Source organism: Tubulanus polymorphus, chromosome 4, assembly GCF_964204645.1.
Source record: "Tubulanus polymorphus chromosome 4, tnTubPoly1.2, whole genome shotgun sequence".
NCBI classification, from domain to species: domain Eukaryota; kingdom Metazoa; phylum Nemertea; class Palaeonemertea; order Tubulaniformes; family Tubulanidae; genus Tubulanus; species Tubulanus polymorphus.
This window is the reverse complement of record NC_134028.1, coordinates 25472722-25493130: the sequence shown is the minus strand read 5'-3', so window position 1 is coordinate 25493130 and position 20409 is coordinate 25472722. Positions and strand designations below refer to the sequence as shown.

General features: G+C 39.0%; 4 protein-coding genes across 4 annotated transcripts; 2 read left to right on the top strand and 2 right to left on the bottom strand.

Annotated features, from left to right (window-relative positions):
• The first annotated feature begins 384 nt into the window (after positions 1 to 384).
• LOC141903867 (uncharacterized) lies at positions 385 to 2995 on the top strand. The gene is made up of 3 exons (XM_074792222.1): positions 385 to 535; positions 716 to 931; positions 1175 to 2995. The coding sequence occupies exons 2-3, from the start codon at positions 772 to 774 to the stop codon at positions 2227 to 2229; spliced, it is 1215 nt and encodes a 404-aa protein (XP_074648323.1). The 5' UTR covers positions 385 to 535; positions 716 to 771; the 3' UTR covers positions 2230 to 2995.
• Positions 2996 to 7707: 4712 nt separating this feature from the next.
• Positions 7708 to 11865, bottom strand: LOC141903153 (uncharacterized). The gene is made up of 7 exons (XM_074791154.1): positions 9865 to 11865; positions 9654 to 9790; positions 9129 to 9288; positions 8950 to 9045; positions 8467 to 8598; positions 8278 to 8382; positions 7708 to 7962 (listed from the first exon to the last, which is right to left on the bottom strand). The coding sequence occupies exons 1-7, from the start codon at positions 11816 to 11818 to the stop codon at positions 7781 to 7783; spliced, it is 2766 nt and encodes a 921-aa protein (XP_074647255.1). The 5' UTR covers positions 11819 to 11865; the 3' UTR covers positions 7708 to 7780.
• LOC141903154 (transmembrane channel-like protein 7) lies at positions 11856 to 18552 on the top strand. The gene is made up of 17 exons (XM_074791155.1): positions 11856 to 12167; positions 12475 to 12889; positions 13014 to 13083; positions 13166 to 13247; positions 13672 to 14021; positions 14360 to 14523; positions 14612 to 14759; positions 15062 to 15223; positions 15826 to 15992; positions 16071 to 16173; positions 16263 to 16357; positions 16439 to 16552; positions 16641 to 16716; positions 16922 to 17052; positions 17137 to 17304; positions 17923 to 18001; positions 18081 to 18552. Exons 1-17 carry the CDS (start codon positions 12137 to 12139, stop codon positions 18150 to 18152), a joined length of 2427 nt encoding a protein of 808 aa, XP_074647256.1. The 5' UTR covers positions 11856 to 12136; the 3' UTR covers positions 18153 to 18552.
• A 184-nt stretch (positions 18553 to 18736) lies between these two features.
• LOC141903155 (large ribosomal subunit protein bL27m-like) lies at positions 18737 to 20304 on the bottom strand. Its single transcript, XM_074791156.1, has 3 exons — positions 20180 to 20304; positions 19733 to 19914; positions 18737 to 19061 (listed from the first exon to the last, which is right to left on the bottom strand). The coding sequence occupies exons 1-3, from the start codon at positions 20229 to 20231 to the stop codon at positions 18852 to 18854; spliced, it is 444 nt and encodes a 147-aa protein (XP_074647257.1). The 5' UTR covers positions 20232 to 20304; the 3' UTR covers positions 18737 to 18851.
• Positions 20305 to 20409: the final 105 nt, after the last annotated feature.

The window sequence follows — 20409 nt, the reverse complement described above, 5'->3', positions numbered from 1 at the left end:
AAATTAATTTAGTGAGTACTGCATAGATCTGGGGGTCGGATCCGGCTTAATCGATAGTCGTTATTGAGTTTTGCCTATAGCCCGGATTTATCCCGAATTGAATGTAGTCCGAGTGACCAGCTCGTGCTGCCATCTGTGGGGAATTGGAAGCACCGTTCAGTGCTGCCATCTGTGATGATGCAATCAGTTTTGAGCCGAATCACCGTATCCTACAGCTTCAAGAAAAAATCCTTAAACATATGTTTACGAGGCAAAACACTTTTACAGTTTTGGGAACTTCTAGAATATATATGCTAAACATATCAAGATGAATCGTACTTGAAGTCATTTCTAGAAATGGTCTATTAACGAATTAAACAGGGTTTAACGATTTCGACGCGGACAAATACAGATGTGCTGCGCCCAAGTTCTTTCACTTCCTCAATCTCCATGAAACGAAAAAGAATCCAGATTTATCAACTTAAACGCGTCAAGATGATTCTTTAGTGATTGTTTGCACCAGCAAACTGTGCAGAGCTATGCCTTGCACCATGGAGTAAGTAATCGTAGTAAATTTATCCGGTGTTATACCTTAGATTTGTCTAAAATCACCAATTTGAAGTTGACCTATCTCGCGATTTAACGAAAACATCGAAGTTCAATTCAATTAAAATTTATTTCAAAATCTTAGCTTTCAGCGCGATTCTAAAGTTATGATGTCTTTGTTCTCTTTCAGCACCTTACAAAATGCCGTTGCCTTTGCGCCTCCAACGTTCACCTTGAATAAGGGAAATGAGTTTATACGTAGAGAATTTATTAGCCGGGGCTCTGCCCCAAACCTCGCTTAAATGGGACCCTCATCATGAAGATGCTCTGAAGGCCATCCCATCGATCACTGGTCAGAAAGTTCCAGCCAGCGATGATTTAATGACCAGTGATCCTCGTGATGCCGGTATGTATTTAAACTAAACCACAGTTTGCAGACAGTAATATGAAATTTTAAGCAAAAGTCAAATTTTTAGTTTAAGCAAAAGACAAGGTTCTTACAGATAAGGGGAATACTTAATATATTTAATTATTAAATTGAATATCTTCGAATGGTGAAATCAGAAATAACTAGTCATTTAATCCAAATGAAAAATGTAGTAGGTTTAGGATAGTGCCGTGACTTGTCATGTGCATAATGTATTTTCAGGATTAACTGATACCGATTGGCTGGAACAGCAGTTCGATTTGAGTTTGTTCGATTCACTCGCCGACGTACAGCATTACGACAGCGCCGAAGATGAACAGCTCGACCCGGAACTCGCGATCGCCGAGTCGACGATCGATGAACAGCTATCGTTCATTAACTCTCTACCGGTCGATGGTATTCTACCGTTACTCGCCGGTTCGCCAGCAGGTGGCGACTTCGAGAAAGTCGCCCGGGAGTTAATGCAGACGATTGCCGAGCAGGATTTCCTATCGGACACGTGTTCAAGTTATGATTCAGCTGATTCGAGTTTGTTACCACCGTTGAGTCCGTGCAGTTCTGGATGGAACGATAGTTTTTCTCCGCTGTCACCGGATGAGACGGTCTTCAGTTACGCTCCTTCATCACCCGAGGAGCTGCTCCTGAGTCCTGGCACTCCTGAGGAGCTTCTTTTAAATCCGGGTACAAGTGAGGAGCTTTTCCAGAATCATGGCACTCCTGAGGAGCTTCTGAATCCTGGTATATCCGAACCCGAAGAGCTGCTCCTGAATCCTAGTGCTCCTGAGGAGTCTCACGATTTTACAGCTATCAATTCAGTTGTTATCACCGATGTTCCTCTAATCCGTGTGGATCCGGAACCTGTTGTAATCCAAGTGTTAACTGATCCGCCTTCTCCGTCGTTCAGTTCTTATTCCGACGATTCGAATGATCCCGATTTTATTCCCGCAATTCCTACTCCGTCGAATAAACGTAGAATCACGCCATACTGTCGTCCGGGCGACGTCAAAGTCGTCGTGCCGAAATTGAAATCGGCGACGACGAAAACCGGCAAGGCGTCGCCGGTCGATAAAAAACAGCGCAAGAAACTTCAAAATAAGAACGCGGCGACTCGGTACCGCGTTAAGAAGAAATCGGAGGCCGAATTGATCGACGTCGAGTACCAAGAGTTGACCGGTCGTAACGAGGAGTTGACCGAACAGGTCGATCAGTTAACACGTGAGATTCAATACTTAAAAGATCTAATTCACGAAGTACAGAAAGCAAAGGGTATCATTTAAGCTTGGTTTTTGTTTTAGTTTAATTTTGTAAATAACGAAATTGCGGCCGCCTGTCTCTTTTCCAATTTGTCTAATTCTATTTAATCGGGGAACCGGGTTTGGATTTTAATTATTTAATCGATTAATGAATGAAAATTGAATCGGCAGAAGATTCTTAGTGTAGCATTTCGATATGAGAATCTTAGGTCGGATTCATGATTCATATATTTTTAATATGGTGCGGTTTCTTTTCCGGGCAGGTTGCACAATTATGTATACAGTAAACCCCCCCAAAAAAATCATAAAAGAAATAGAAAAATCCGAAAAAAAATTATATCCATATCATAGTGGTTAAATCATCAGTCATGATCTATTATATTGAAAAAAAAATCGGAAAATGTATTTTCTGATGGCGATTGGATCTCGAAATTGATAATGGAGTTTATGAAGCTGATGTGGCACAGCTGAAGTGATTGTTTTCCAGAGATTGATTACGAGATCTAATTTCCGAACACTCTATGATAAGATGTGTGCACCATCTATTCATATAAGAGTTTCATAATCGTATTTAAACATCATGTCATCTTCATTCATCTATAGAACATATAATAATCGATGTAGTATAAACACAGTGAATTGTATCTGGTATGAAACCACCAACTGTCAGCCATACAAAGCTTTGTCTAGGCCCCTAAAAATAAAAGCACATATTGTTTTGGAATATATTTATTTTGTTGAATTTTTGGGCTGAATACATGTATTAATCCCACTAGAATATGAATGTTTGTTTTTTATTTGTCGGGATCAATTTCTCTTGGTTTTCACTTGTCAGGAGGTCTGCAGATTACTCACGAGATCTCTGAGGACGTTATTTGCTGGATATGTTAACTATCATGTGTATAATTTCGGGCTTTTTGGGGTAAATGCTAATTGAAGAGGATAAGAAGTGTGCTAGGTTCGAATTTAGATATACGTTTCGTATCCGTGTACAGAATCGACCGGCCCAGGGAGTTTGGTGGCAGCACTGTACGGTCCCCAAGCGGAGGTTTTGTGAACTAATATAATTATGGCCGAGTTACTCGACTCGTCTCGAAATCCAGATACATAGTCATGTTCAATTCTAAATAAGATTGAAGGTTACAGAGCAGGGTGAAGTTGAATAAGCTTACTTGTGTCTATTTAAACTACCCAGGTATATTACGTTAGTTCACAGAAATTCCGCTAGGGGACCGTACGGTGCTGCCGCTAAACTCCCTGGTGTTTTTTCTATAAACTAAAGTGAAGCCCGCGTTAAAATATGAATTGTGAATAGCATGGGACCAGGGGGCACTTACACCAATGTCCAATATTTGGCCTACCTAAAGAAATCTTTTTAATGAGTTTTTCGAAAGCAGCGAAAACAGTGCAATAGCACTAAGGCTAATGTCAACAGGTCTACAGAGGGGGCCTGGCTATTTATGTGGAAGGTCGAATTTACACGTGGTAATACTACAGTTGACGGATAGATGCTACACAAATGATCCCAGTCACAGCTGTACTGACCCTGCATTGGCCAAGTGTCCACCAAGAGTGAGCAGCACCTTCACACACAGGGCCGTAGGAACGGGGGAGGGGCACTTTGTCTAGGCCCCTAAAAATAAAAGCACATTGTTTTGGAATATATTCATTTTGTTGAATTTTTGGGCTGAATACATGTATTAATCCCACTAGAATATGAATGTTTGTTTTTTATCTGTCGGGATCAATTTCTCTTGGTTTTCACTTGTCAGGAGGTCTGCAGATTACTCACAAGATCTCTGAGGGCGTTATTTGTTGGATATCTTGTTCTATCATGTGTATAATTTCGGGCTTTTTGGGGTAAATGCTAATTGAAGAGGATAAGAAGTGTGCTAGGTTCGAATTTAGATATACGTTTCGTATCCGTGTACAGAATCGACACTGATAAAAGAATCGGCCCTGGGAGTTTGGGATTCGAACACGCAAGCTCGAGCGTACGAGCGTAGTACTCTAACCACTGTACCAACGTAGTTTGGTGGCAGCACTGTACGGTCCCCAAGCGGAGGTTTTGCGAACTAATATAATTACGGCCGAGTTACTCGACTCGTCTCGAAATCCAGATACATAGTCATGTTCAATTCTAAATAAGATATGAAGGTTACAGAGCAGGGTGAAGTTGAATAAGCTTACTTGTGTCTATTTAAACTACCCAGGTATTACATTAGTTCACAGAAATTCCGCTAGGGGACCGTACGGTGCTGCCGCTAAACTCCCTGGTGTTTTTTCTATAAACTAAAGTGAAGCCCGCGTTAAAATATGAATTGTGAATTGCATGGCCGTAGGACCAGGGGGCACTTACCCCAATGTCCAATATTTGGCCTACCTAAAGAAATCTTTTTAATGATTTTTTCGAAAGCAGCGAAAACAGTGCAATAGCACTAAGGCTAATGTCAACAGGTCTACAGAGGGGGCCTGGCTATTTATGTGGAAGGTCAAATTTACACGTGGTAATACTGCAGTTGACGGATAGATGCTACACAAATGATCCCAGTCACAGCTGTACTGACCCTGCATTAGCCAAGTGTCCACCAAGAGTGAGCAGCACATTCACACACAGGGCCGTAGGAACGGGAGAGGGGCACTTTGTCTAGGCCCCTAAAGATAAAAGCACATATTGTTTTGGAATATATTTATTTTGTTGAATTTTTGGGCTGAATACATGTATTAATCCCACTAGAATATGAATGTTTGTTTTTTATTTGTCGGGATCAATTTCTCTTGGTTTTCACTTGTCAGGAGGTCTGCAGATTACTCACGAGATCTCTGAGGACGTTATTTGTTGGATATCTTTACTATTATGTGTATCATATTGGGCTTTTTGGGCTAATTGAAGAGGATAAGAAGTGTGCTAGGTTCTAAATTAGATATACGTTTCGTATCCGTGTACAGAATCGACACTGATAAAAGAATCGGCCCTGGGAGTTTGGGATTCGAACACGCAAGCTCGAGCGTACGAGCGTAGTACTCTAACCACTGTACCAACCCAGTTTGGTGGCAGCACTGTACGGTCCCCAAGCGGAGGTTTTGCGAACTAATATAATTACGGCCGATTTACTCGACTCGTCTCTAAATCCAGATACATAATCACGTTCAATTCTAATTAAGATTGAAGGTACAGAGCAGGTCGAAGTTGAATAAGCTTACTTGTGTCTATTTAAACTACCCAGGGATTACATTAGTTCACAGAAATTCCACTAGGGGACCGTACGGTGCTGCCGCTAAACTCCCTGGTGTTTTTTCTATAAACTAAAGTGAAGCCCGCGTTAAAATATGAATTGTGAATAGCATGGCCGTAGGACCAGGGGCACTTACCCCAATGTCCAATATTTGGCCTACCTAAAGAAATCTTTTTAATGAGTTTTTCGAAAGCAGCGAAAACAGTGCAATAGCACTAAGGCTAATGTCAACAGGTCTACAGAGGGGGCCTGGCTATTTATGTGGAAGGTCGAATTTACACGTGGTAATACTGCAGTTGACGGATAGATGCTACACAAATGATCCCAGTCACAGCTGTACTGACCCTGCATTGGCCCAGTGTCCACCAAGAGTGAGCAGCACATTCACACACAGGGCCGTAGGAACGGGCGAGGGGCACTTTGTCTAGGCCCCTAAATATAAAAGCACATATTGTTTTGGAATATATTTATTTTGTTGAATTTTTGGGCTGAATACATGTATTATTCCCACTAGAATATGAATTTTTATTTTTTATTTGTCGGGATCAATTTCTCTTGGTTTTCACTTGTCAGGAGGTCTGCAGATTACTCACGAGATCTCTGAGGACGTTATTTGTTGGATATCTTTACTATTATTTGTATCATATTGGGCTTTTTGGGGTAAATGCTAATTGAAGAGGATAAGAAGTGTGCTAGGGTCGAATTTTGATATACGTTTCGTATCGGTACAGAATCGACCGGCCCAGGGAGTTTGGTGGCAGCACTGTACGGTCCCCAAGCGGAGGTTTTGCGAACTAATATAATTACGGCCGAGTTACTCGACTCGTCTCTAAATCCAGATACATAGTCATGATCAATTCTAATTAAGATATGAAGGTTACAGATCAGGGTGAAGTTGAATAAGCTTACTTGTGTCTATTTAAACTACCCAGGTATTACATTAGTTCACAGAAATTCCGCTAGGGGACCGTACGGTGCTGCCGCTAAGCTCCCTGGTGTTTTTTCTATAAACTAAAGTGAAGCCCGCGTTAAAATATGAATTGTGAATAGCATGGCCGTAGGACCAGGGGGCACTTACCCCAATGTCCAATATTTGGCCTACATAAAGAAATCTTTTTAATGAGTTTTTCGAAAGCAGCGAAAACAGTGCAATAGCACTAAGGCTAATGTCAACAGGTCTACAGAGGGGGCCTGGCTATTTATGTGGAAGGTCTAATTTACACGTGGTAATACTACAGTTGACGGATAGATGCTACACAAATGATCCCAGTCACAGCTGTACTGACCCTGCATTGGCCAAGTGTCCACCAAGAGTGAGCAGCTCATTCACACACAGGGCCGTAGGAACGGGGGAGGGGCACTTTGTCTAGGCCCCTAAAAATAAAAGCACATATTGTTTTGGAATATATTTATTTTGTTGAATTTTTTGGCTGAATACATGTATTAATCCTACTAGAATATGAATGTTTGTTTTTTATTTGTTGGGATCAATTTCTCTTGGTTTTCACTTGTCAGGAGGTCTGCAGATTACTCACGAGATCTCTGAGGACGTTATTTGTTGGATATCTTAACTATCATGTGTATCATATTGGGCTTTTTGGGATAAATGCTAATTGAAGAGGATAAGAAGTGTGCTAGGTTCTAATTTAGATATACGTTTCGTATCCGTGTACAGAATCGACACTGATAAAAGAATCGGCCCTGGGAGTTTGGGATTCGAACACGCAAGCTCGAGCGTACGAGCGTAGTACACCCTCTAACCACTGTACCAACCCAGTTTGGTGGCAGCACTGTACGGTCTCCAAGCGGAGGTTTTGCGAACTAATATAATTACGGCCGATTTACTCGACTCGTCTCTAAATCCAGATACATAATCACGTTCAATTCTAATTAAGATTGAAGGTACAGAGCAGGTCGAAGTTGAATAAGCTTACTTGTGTCTATTTAAACTACCCAGGTATTACATTAGTTCACAGAAATTCCACTAGGGGACCGTACGGTGCTGCCGCTAAACTCCCTGGTGTTTTTTCTATAAACTAAAGTGAAGCCCGCGTTAAAATATGAATTGTGAATTGCATGGCCGTAGGACCAGGGGGCACTTACCCCAGTTGTGGGCCCGCAGTTGCTTGTACAAGATCCCCAGCACCCTCTGAATCCGCCTCTGCGACCAGACCCTCCACTAACTATATGATTCACAATTTACGCGAGTGAAATGAGGAAACATTAAATTATGAAAAATGTACATTTATTTATGAAAAAATCTTCCAAAGGTGTGTGTGTATATACAAGTAATCCAAAACATAGTGAATACATCGAGACCCAGCATCAAAAACAATAGTCTATTCTTTGATGAGGTTGTAAAGTTTTTTAATTTCCGTAATATCATCAACGTTCGCCGGAGTTTCTAAAATCATCGGAATATTTGTGAATGTGTGATCGTTGACAACTCGTTCAAATCCTTTCAATCCGATTTTACCACGACCGATATTTTCATGTAGATCTCTGTGACAACCGCAAATACCTGAACAGACAAAATAAACGTATCAGACAACATTAGGTATAGGCTAAACAAAAATGATACCTTGTTTCTCCGTAGCGGCCGGGTCATTTTTGTAAAATATGATAAAATTTATAAACAGTTCATTTCTATAGCGGCCGGGTCTGTTATGGTAAAATTGATCACGATTTTAAAAAAGGTAATGTATAGGGTAGGCCGGCCAGGTCAACATTTAAGCTCAGCAGAGCGGAGAAACAAGGTATCAATTTTTTTTAGCCATAACAGGACCAAATTCCGCCAATTTCTCTCAAGTCTATCTATTAGTTTTAATTCACTTGCCCACAGAATCGTTAAGATGCAGCGCTTTCAAATATTTGAACCCGACAGTTGTCTCGAAGTCATGCATCATCTGTTTGAATCCAGATTCTTGACTGAGATCGTATCCTTCAATAAGAAACAATCATTTCAAGGCATTTTCGATGTAAACGGTTAAAAATAACAATTACATGTACTAACGCGACCTCTTACCTGCTGCCATTGCATGGCAAGTATCGAGACAAACACCAATACGCGATTTATCAGTGATTCTATCAATTATTTGTTTCAGTTCAGTAAATCGCCCTCCTATTGTATTACCCTGACAGCTCATATTCTCTAATACTGAAAACATTGAGAAAAGTTGACGAAGTACCGACCGGTAATCTAGCAAGGGCAAATTTAGGCGACTATAGTCCACTCCCTTCAAAGTTCCATAAATGATCTGGAAAGTTCTTTTTAATCTAAAAGGACATTAAAAGGACAAAAAATTAATCGAAATGGGTCATGATGAGGGCCAGAAAAGCCAATTTTATCCTAATTTTTCTGTGGAAGGCCACCAGAATTCCACACCAATTTTTGTCCTTGTAGCCCTTACATTGCCAAATTTGTCAAATCATAAGTGGCGCCCATTTGATCCTTGGAAAAATCCTAAATCCACCCTTGTGTAGTAATAAGTCAGTATTTCCTACTCGCCTACTGTAACTGTAGACGTTTTCTCCAATGCTAAATTAATACTGCTTGCTATTTTATTAATACATTCTTCTGTACTGATCTCACCACACGACGATCCTATCAATAAACAAATGAGTTTGATTAACATTCAAAAGTCATGTATGGCTCGATCCTCAACTTCTCATTGAATGATCTATTACCAGGATGTAAATTATAGAGCGTTAAACCCAACATTTCACATCGCTCTAATTCTTCCAATAATAAAGTTCGACTCTTCGCTAGTATTTCCTCATTAGGAGCGCCGCAGTTCAATATGTACGGACCGTGTGGAAGGATAAATGAAGGCTTATAACCGTGTTCCTGGAATTATCATCATAACAATTGAGCAATCATAGGGCACTTAGAATTATGCACGGTAATGTATAAAGAGTAAAAATTGAGTCGGGGGATGGGAAAAATACTGATACCCAAGTTGATTCAGGGGCGTCTTTTCTAATCTTCGAATACAATGTAATGTCAAAATACATGCATGCAATTTTGAAACTCATCCGCACAGGAATTGCATAATTTTTCTTTGTATATACTGCATATATGCATATGCTTCTTCAAAAATAACCAATGTACTGAGGGACAGTTATGACATGGCTGCTTTATCTGAAAATGCCCTTTCTTTTCTTCTGGGTCCCTGCCTTCCAAATTTTCTAGATTCACCCCTGTGATTTTACCTGACAAGCGATTTTAAACTTCTCGGCTACTTTCGGATCTAAAGGTTTTGCCAACCATCTTCTCTGCGATCTGAGGAATAGTGCAAATGCTCGGGCTCCAATTGTTGCAGCATTTTCTACTGCGTTTACTATACTTTCTGTAAGAGACAACGACTGATGAAAGAAATGAGAAATCAATGCAACAAGCACTACAGACAAACGGTTTACTAACTAGAAGCAGAAACATGGGCTCCAATAAACATATCACTTCTTGTTACAATCTTTACATCAGTGCAGCCTGTAGCCATCAGTTCTTCACTCTGTTCCTCAATCACTTTTTCACTCTGTTCCATCAATTTTTCAGGCAGATTATCTCTTTCTTTACTTCCCTTTTTGGTAATTTTCTCTGTTTTCATTGGTTTAGTGATTTCACCAGGCTCCTCAGTTATTTCTTCGTCAGATTCTACTGCCATAGTTGGCTCCTTTCCTTTCCTTTTCCTTGGTTGACGAGTGACTGGTGGTCTATCCACCACACTGGTAGAATCATCCTGCAAGTCCATGGATTCATCAGTCATTATTTCAATCTTTATATCACCGCAGTTTGAATTTATCGGTTTTTCACTCTGTCCATCCTGTTGTTCTTCCAGCAGTTTCTCACTCAGTTCCTCAATCATAATCTGTTTTTCAGGCTGGTTCCTTCTTTCTTTGGTTCCCTTTTTGGTGAATTTCTCTATTTTCTTGGTTTTTATATGTTTTGACATTTCATCGGATTCCTCGGTTATTTCCTGCTCATCAGGTTCTACTACTGCTGGCTCCTTTCCTAAATTCCTTTTTCTTGGTTGACGAGTGACCGGTTTATTTACTATACTTGTAGATTCACCCTGCAAGTCCATGGATTCAATCTTTATATCAATGCAGTTTGAATTCATCAGTTTTCCACTCTCTTCAGTTTGTTGTTCCTCTATGAGTTTTTCACTTTGTTCCTCTATCAGTTTTTTGGACTGGTTCTTTTTCCCTTCACTTTGCTTTTTGGTAACTTTCTCTTTCTTCTTGGTTTTCTTAGGTTTTGTGATTTCACCAGATTCCTCAGCTATTTCCTCTTCATCGGGTTCTAATATTTTTGGCTCCTTTCCTTTCCTGTTCCTTGGTTGACGAGTAACTGGTGGTTTATCCACCGCACTGGTAGAATCATCCTGCAAGTCCTTGGATTCATCAGTCATTATTTCAATCTTTTTATCACCAAAGTTTGAATTTATCAGTTTTTCACTCTCTTCATTCTGTTGTTCCTCTATCAGTTTTTCACTCTGTTCCTCAACCAGTTTTTCAGGCTGGATCTTTTTTTCTTCACTTTGCTTTTTGGTAACTTTATCTTTTTTCTTGGTTTTCTTAGGTATTGTAATTTCCTCCTCATCAGTTTCCACTACTGTAGCTGGCTCCTTTCCTTTCTTTTTTCTCAGTTGACGAGTGACTGGTTTATCCACTACACTGGTAGATTCATCCTGCAAGTCCACAGATTCATCAGTGATCTTCATGTTACCAAAGTTGGAATTCATCAGTATCTCTCCCTTTTCCTCAATCAGTTTTTCACTTTCATTTTGTTGTTCCTCTATAAGTTCCTCAATCTGTTTTTCAGGCTGGTTCTCTTTTTCTTTATCTCCCTTTTTGGTTACTTTCTCTTTTTTCTTGGCTTTCTTAGGTTTTGTTATTTCACCGGATTCCTCAGTAACTTCCTCACCAGGTTCCACTACTGTAGCTGGCTCCTTTCCTCTCCTCTTTCTTGGCTGACGAGTGACGGGTTTATTCACTACGTCGATAGTAAGAGTAGTATATTCATCCTGCAGTAAGTCTAAGCAGGATTCACCCATTTCTTCAGTCTGAGGTTTTTTCTCCTTCCGCCTCGACATAACTTGTGGCTGTGATTCCTCAGGTTTTTCAGGCACAGATTTTACTTCCAGCTTTGGCACGTCATCTCCCTGTTCCACAGGAGCTAGAGGAGGAGGCTCCTTTATTTTCCGGCTTCTCGTCTTCTTCGTTATTGTTGACATTTTCACCACCGTGACGTCAGTTCTCTCCTTTTCTAGCTCAGTAGATGCATCATCAGTGTTAGCATTACTATCTTCAGCGTTCTGGATCAATTTAAGTCGTTCAGATGCGCGAGTTCTGGTCACTCTCCTAGTAATCTCCATAATTACTCAGGCGATCGGAACCGCCGCGCGTGGAGGGACATGACAGAAAAACGGACGGCTTCGTCTAAAAATAGAACGGGACATATGGGAATAATGGACGGCTGCGCCGCGCGATCTGTCAAACTGAAGGTCGCTGTGAATAACTTCCTGTTGTTTCATTTTTGTTTTGATGACTATTACCTGATTACTGGAATGATAACTACTGTCACTCACAATGGCCAACAAAAGAATTACATTAGGTAGGTATTTGATATGTTTGTTGAAAGACGAAGAGTGGCCACACACAAAATTGATAGCTTTTCCTGAGAGTATCGGATTATGATGGTGAAAAATAAAAAAGCAGTGACAAGTAAGTGTGGTGGTCTGAAAAGCCTTCTTGAAATACACGGCAATTTATGATGATGAGGGGTGTGCGGGCTGGCAACTATACTTTGAAAAATGACCCTCAAATTTGGTGATCATACCCTCAAAAGCCCCTCAAATTTCATATCGATGGTCCTGTAGGAACCATGGAGAAACGTCTTAGTAGTCGGCCAATTCATTGAGGTAGAATCAAACAAACCAACAACAGGGATAGTCTTTGAGGAAAGCCCGAGATCTGTATTAAGATACAGTGAAGAACTATCTGTAATTCAATAATTGGTATTCTTCTTCAGAAAGAAATGCCGCGCTGCACGATCGTAACGCGGTTACTTTAGGTCAAATCACGAATCAGCAAGATTTACTGGCATTATTACCGAGTCATGGGTTCGGATTCGATGACGATGGCGAGTTACTTCAGCGTGGCGGAAACATCCAACGAGCGGGCGCGACGGTACGTCGGCGTCGTACGACTAAACGCCGACGCGCCAGTGAGTCAATTTACGCGACGATCCGCAGCGCGAGTCGACAGTCGACGATCGACGGAGGAGGAGAGAGCATCGAGATGGAGACGGCGTTCGGAGCGGATGTCGAAGAGCAGCGAGATGAAACGGATTTAGTCGACGATGAAGTAGACGAAGATGAACAGTGGAATCAAGAACAAGCCGTTAAAGATATGGCGACATCTTTAACGATCAAACGAGAATTGAGGTTTGATTAAACGATCAATCAGATTTGCATGTATTTGTCTAAAATTATCTGAAGAATCAAAATCAAATATGAAAGACTCAACATTTCGGACTCTAAAATTTAATGATGTCATTGTTATGTAAAGGATGCAAATACAGAATGCCCCGATGAAGAAACTGAAAGGTGTTGCTGGTGTGAAACATAGGAATCGAGTGGTAAGCATCAGATCAACAAAAACTAATCCTCATCAGTTAGTGAAGTGATTTAGATTGTACAGGTTGTCTTTCTATTCTTCAGAAATGGCAGAATTTTAAACGCGATGCAAAAGATGCTATGTACAAACTGAAAGTATGGAATAGTTCATTTAAAGCCATTGAAGGTACCGGATACCTAGAGGGCAGAAGTATTTTCATTTTTGCAAGATAACCTTCAGTTGTTAATTGAAGAGGTCCCACAATTCGAATTTATATGAAATAATTGATTAAAGCGAAACCACAACGTTTCAGCTGTTGATTAATATCTGATTCCACCTGATGATGGCTGTTAGTCAACAGCCGAAATGATGTAGTTTCGTTTTGATAAATTATTTCATAAAAAATTCGAATTGTGGGACTTCTTCGATCATGTACAGTGTACACAGATTAGAGTGTTTCATTTGACTACAGCCTTCAGTTGTGTTATCACCTGAGAATTACATTTTGGTTAAGCCCATGATTTAAAATCCCACGTTTCAAGTCTCTTAAATAAGATAAGTCGTCAGAAAATTATTAATGTTAAATAATGATGATTTTAAACATTTCCAGGTGGATTCGGGATGGGTGTCGGTTCGTTCTTCCGATTCCTGAAATGGCTGTTTTTTCTGAATATTTACATCTCCGTCATAATGATCGCCGTCGTTCTGATTCCGCAACTCATTTTAAAACCGCACAATTTCCGCGAAGCCGTCCGTCTTAGCACCGGCGATAATCTGACGTCGATTTCGGCGGTTTGGAACGACTCCGCGACGGCGAGTGCGCTTACCGATTACAACACTGAGAACATCTCGTTCGTCGAACAGTCGGTCGTCTGTTCGAAGAAATACGAAGATTTCATCAACAACAAGACGCAAGTTTCAACTACATTCGATAAAGTATTGGATCTTTTGAAAGGGACGGTAAGAACAATTAGAAGAACAGCGCGGAGCAAAACGTGGAGAATAGATAATAGGATTAGATAAAGCCCACTTCGTACGAATTCAAAAGATTGAAAACGAAATTCATTGATCAAAAATTGTGAGAAACAAAACCTGGAATCAGTTGCGGGTTAGAATTAGTTCACAGCAGGCAAATCTTAACGCGGAACTGCAGAGCTGGAGTCAGAGTTTCAACCAGATTTGATACATTTCTCATTCATGTTTCAGACTCTCTGTAGAGACCATTTTTCAGTAAAAAGACCTAATGCAATTTTCCCTGAAAAGCGAAGATTTAATACGTGAATGCTTCTGTCTTTTAGGGTTGGTTGGAAAGAACGATTTTGTTTTACGGTTATTACTTCAATAAAACCTACATCGACCAAACTATAAAACAGGGTCACGTTACGGTCTATAACATGCCTCTCGCGTATCTGCTGGCAACTGGGGCTTATTATCTAGTCAGCTTACTTCTACTCGTTATAGCGTAAGTTTAAAATAAGCGATTACTGAATCATATTTTATTCAGATCTGGGGATCCGATTGTTTTGTTGATTATCATCTATCTCTTATAGAACTGGTTCAGGATTTAAGAGTATGTTCATCGTCGAAGGTGACACGTACTTTAAATATGCAAATACAGTTTTCTGCGGTTGGGATTATTGTATGACCGATCTGCAACTGGCCCGGGAGAAACAGGCAAAACTTCACCGTGAATTTACGGTAAATTTAGTTTTCTTGAAACCATTCATAAAATGCCACTTTCAAGGGTGTGATTGATCTTAAAAATGTAAAAGATTCTTGAAGCTAAAATTTCTGTGAAAATGGTGAAAAATATGTTAACAAATTTTCAAAAATGTATGAAATTAGTTCGCAGAAAATCTTGACATACTTTTTTGCTTATTTATTTATACTTTGAAAATTATTAGTTGCAAAAGGTGGATTTTTCACAGTGAAAAAGTAAAGAATGATAATGTGAATAGATGTGAAAATTCCACTATACACCAATTTCACCAATGTTTCAGATTGATATGGAAATTGAGCGTTTGCAGGAAGAAAGAGAAAATCGAACGTTTGGAAAGAAACTGAAAGTGATCATCACGCGTATTTTGATCAATATGATCGTTGTAGCTATTCTCGGAGCAGCTGGATATCTCATATTCTGGGTTAATGGCAAATCATTAGAGGTTTGTATATCATCTACTGGAATATTTTCTTAAGTCTCCCTGGACAAATTGGACAAATTGGACAAATCTCTCATTAATTACATTGTGAATTTAACCAATACTCTTATAAAACGTTTGCAGTCAATTCAAAATAATGCAACACAATTGATTTCCAAAAGATCACATAACACCATTTTTGATTCCTCATCATTGGTTACCAGTTGCTATTAGAATTGAATATGAATTATTGATACTTGTTTTTAAAATTCTTCATAACCAATGTCCATTCTACCTAAAATCACTACGGTCTCCTTACGTAGCAGCTTGTTATCTACGGTCTTGTCAGGATCCTACTGTTTTAGTCAAGCATGTGCAAATAGGAAATTATTGAAGCTTTTAAGATCACAGCACTCTATACCTAGAACTGTCAGGGAAAGCCCGTCTATTGATGCTTTTAAAAGTAATCTTAACTTTTTAGAAGAATTGAAGTGTGATTATCTTTTTTATATCTAGTTAATATCTCAATATTTTATGTTAATGATTCTTAAGTTATTCGTATGTTAAGTGGCGTGAGAAATTAAACAATCATTATTATTATTATCATTACTATAATTAAATTTCAGCTGTTGAAAGAACCGAAACAAAAGTCTGAAATAGTCTTGCTATTGATAGAGTACATGCCCGCTGGCGTCATCATGATTTTGAACTTTGTAATTCCGATGTTATTTTTGAGTATCGCCGAGTTAGAGGATTATAGCCCTGAAGCTGAAATTCGAATAACTCTCCTCAGGTTTGTAGAAATTTAGATGTCATCATCTATTTACGTATTATGTACAAGAAGAATCTCATGAGTATGATTTTCTTTCAGGACTGTTTTTCTGAGATTGGCATCGTTAGCCGTTCTTATCGCGTCCCTGTACGGACAAATCACCGGTTGTAATAAAGAATGTGGCACTTGTCCACAGCTGAAGGTTTGTCTGAAATGTGTATCTATTCACTGATCAAAAAAGTCCATATTTTCTATGTGTTATATTTTTCATTTACTGTCAATGTTTTTCAGTGTTGGGAGACTTATGTCGGTCAATCGTTTTACAAACTTGTCATACTGGATTTTGCTGTGCAATTTTTGGTCACAATTGCATCTTTCATAAGATAGTAAGTCAATAATACATACTATCATTATTTCTTAAAGCGTAAAACATATGCTGCATGATTTAATGTTCGCAATATTCACAGTTTTGTGGTATCGAGACTCGAAGACAAATCAAAGTTGATAAAATGGCTGGGTAAAGAGGAATTCGACATTCCGAAGAATGTTCTGGATATTGTTTACGCTCAAGTGCTTTGCTGGTTAGTCGACTTGTCTATTGAAATGTTGATTTATGAAGATATAAAGGCCTAGAATACGGCTATGAAAAAAATGATGTTGCAATTTTAGGATTGGTGGTTTCTTCTGTATCTTAATACCAGCAATTACCGTGTTGAAGCTATTCTTGCTCTTCTACTTGAAAAAGGTAAGACTTTCGTTCCATCAGATATTCTTAATTGATAAATTCATATACCAGGTATTGATTTCGAAACTAGTCTAAAGCGCGCGCTACAACACAGTTAATAAACTATGTACAGCTAACCAGTGAAGATACCGTCACTCACTTGATTATCAAGTGAGTGACGGTATCAGATACCAATACTGATGATAATTTTGTGTTTATTTTGAAGGTGACTGTTATTTATTGGTGCGTATCATCTACTAGAACTTACAAAGCTTCCAAATCGCACAAGTTTTTCCTGTACATTCTACTGATTTCGTATATACTGACGTTGATTCCTGTTGGTTATAGTATCGGGCAGTAAGTCACCACTTATCATTTTCATCCGTTTTTAAACGATTCCATCCCCATATTAAATGATGAATTGTTTTTTTCAATATTTAGGATCCCGCCGTCTCAGGGTTGTGGTGCGTTCAGAGTTTACAGCTCACCCAATCACACGATGTTCGACACTATCGAAAATACAGTGAAAACACTGCCTAATGTCATCGGAAAACCGGTCCAGTTTCTCGGTTCTCCTCATTTCTACGTTCCTCTAATCATTCTTATGTGGTAAGTATCTGCCGCTAATTCTATTCATATATGGGTCCAGAAGTCAATCCTGACTGTTGCGCAAGTCGTAGCCCACCTCTAGGCAATGACGTGCAGAGTAAGATACTAAGTTTTGGGGTTCTTGGAATTTTAAGGGCATTAAGAGGCTTAATTCAAGTTGGGAAAAAAATCTTACTTTCTCAAGCATCTGCCTAGCAGGGTCCCTACTGACAGATTAGTCATTCCTGGATATACAGAGTTTTCAAGCAGAAAATTCCGTGGAAGTGTCCGCATCCCTTTCATATCGCAATCAGTGTATCGTAGACTCCTCCTTAATTGGTACTGTTTATCTAGGTTAATTTGGTGGATGTGTAAGCAAATATCTTTTCTATACACTACATGTATATAAACTCAGTTACCACCTAATTGCGTAATAAGAAATCCTGGTCCCAACTGCGACGATTTAGGCCTAGTTTCCTATAGAACTACAAACGTTTCTAATTCCCTATTTCTCAAAATTGAAGGAGTTCCAGGTATTTTGCTCAAATAAGAGGAGTTTCAAGCACCTGTAAAAGCATTATCTGTTTCCTGTCCGATAATTGCATTAAATATTCATCATCTCGTAATTTTCTACTGCAGTTTATTAATGTACTATTATTATGCGGTATCTGCTGGACGAAAGAGAATGATCGAGTTATTGAAAGAAGAACTCGTTTTGGTAAGATCCTGTTATTCCACAACATCTAAGGCATATTTCATTTTCTTAATAAGAGAAACATTTCTGTATTTGATTATAGGAAGGAAAAGACAAGCAGTTTCTATTGAGCAGAGTCAAAGATGTTTTGTTCGACGGTAACTCGCAACCTTAAAGAGATGTACTCGCGCAACTTGTACTTAAAGAAAATTAAAACGATGTGCAAGTTTTATGCAAGTTGTGCCAATTTGTACACAATAATAATAAACTCCCTAGTAAATATGTAATGATTACTACCCGGTATGTATGTTATATTTATTCAAGAAATGTAAATATTCTCTTTGCCTTTATATATACGTGTACAAAATAATGGATATACGCGTTATTTTTTCGATGCTTATATTATGTGTTTGATTTAACTAATAAACCTGACAAGAGATTAAAATATGAAAGATATTTATTTAAACCAGAGAGTTTAAAGTTTACGATGATGAATACTATGTATGCATTATTTTTGACAGTATTAAAATTGAGATTTTTTTGTGATTCTTTATAAATGATTTCTTAATGCAAATAAATGCGAATTAGATAAGGAATTTAACAGCCTTTTAGTAATATCTTTTGAAAGCAATTGGTGATCCTGATTATTTGAAAGGTTATCTGTAATCGTGATATTTGTCTTGGCTATGGTTGCTCTGTAATCGTAATCTTCACCCCATTGAATAGAGAGTATTTATCCACTATCAAATTGAGTTGAATGTGATGAAAATCAACTAGCAACGATAATGACAGTAATTGATTGACAAACAAATTTATGACAATGTTTCGTATAAGATAATGACGCTACTTGACAAAGATCTAGAGGCCAAACACATCACGATTCTAATGAAACAAGTTTAAATCGTCCAACTTTAGTCGAAGGATGTTCCAATACGTGAACGAAGTGCTTTTTGATGACGACGCCTTGTTCATTGACGGGTCGATATAACGGGCTGTCCGGGAACGGGGACAACGTCTCCTCCGATATCAACACTCTGCCGTCCACGGTCGCTGATAATCCGCAATACCTCGGATCACAAAAAACCTACAAATATACCATCAATCTTCTATTATGATGATTGTGAGGGTCGATCATTGAGTAACCGTGATCCAGTAGCCGTTAGACATCAAATACGTGACTATCTCGTCATGGTGGATACGTAGAAGGTCTAGGACGATATAATTAGTTCAATATCTATGCTGTGTCAGTTTTAATGGACAAATAACTTTGGGATATTAAATTTTATCTATGATGGCATTTTGAAGTCGGCCAGAGTAGACACATGCACCATTTTATGATACATTGTGGTACTAGAATATAATAGGGGGATTGATAGCATAGCATGTTTACAGGATTTACAGTTCAACTCAGGGAGCTGGGAGTGAACCCACCTCCCTCTATCTAACTACGCTCAACTTTAACTATGCTCAACTTTAATCCTGTTTAAGTTTATCAACATTTCATATAGCAACTTGCTGGTATTAACGAAAAAAAAGAAAATACCACATGTAAAACCATTATCAGAAAAGAGTTTGCTGCTTGTCTCCATCACCTGAATGTCAGGGCACGTGGTGATCTTGAGTAATACTCCTTGCTGGAGGTTTAGGTCTCCACGGGTCGGGTTACCTACACGTTGCTTTCATGAGTATTTCACTAGTCATTCAATTATTACAATCAAGAAAATAACACAGACTACCATCGGGCGAAAAACTTACATTCTCTCCAGGCCAATATTTCATTCCTAATTGTTTTACTAATAATTGACCTTTGTGAACTAACTGTCCTTCTTTCACTCGTATGCCTCGGTTTTTCCCGCGTGACGTGTGTTTTTTATTTCGTGAACTGCCTCCCGATTTTTTAGACGCATATCTAACGAACTGATTACCAAACATTGAATCTGGAATGAAAAATGTTGCAATTCGTAGACAGGTTCAGCTTCAAGCCCAGGATCATATTTCTAGAACAGGTTTGTGTCCTTTAGGAAATCAAAATGAAAATCAATACTATTTGTATTCAATGTCAAGTTATTTCAGTTCAGGCCCATTTTCGTTTTTGGCCCATGACGTGTGGAGGATTGGATTTGTTGGGGAGGGCAAGATTAGATCCAATTGTTCGAGATTATTGAAGATCAAGTCATCATTTCACTATAAACTAACACCCACCTAAATTCAGCGTATTTGATAATACCAATCGTGATAACAATTGAAACGACATTATTAAGATAATTATCTAATAATTAAAATAAAATATATTTTAGAAGGATGACGCAACGACCTTGAGTATCGATTCCGATTTACCATCAGCTGGTGCTGCCATCTAAATATGTATTTGATTTTGGAGGGTAGCTCCGAGAATATCCAGGGAACCCAAAACAAGGGAATCCATATCGCTA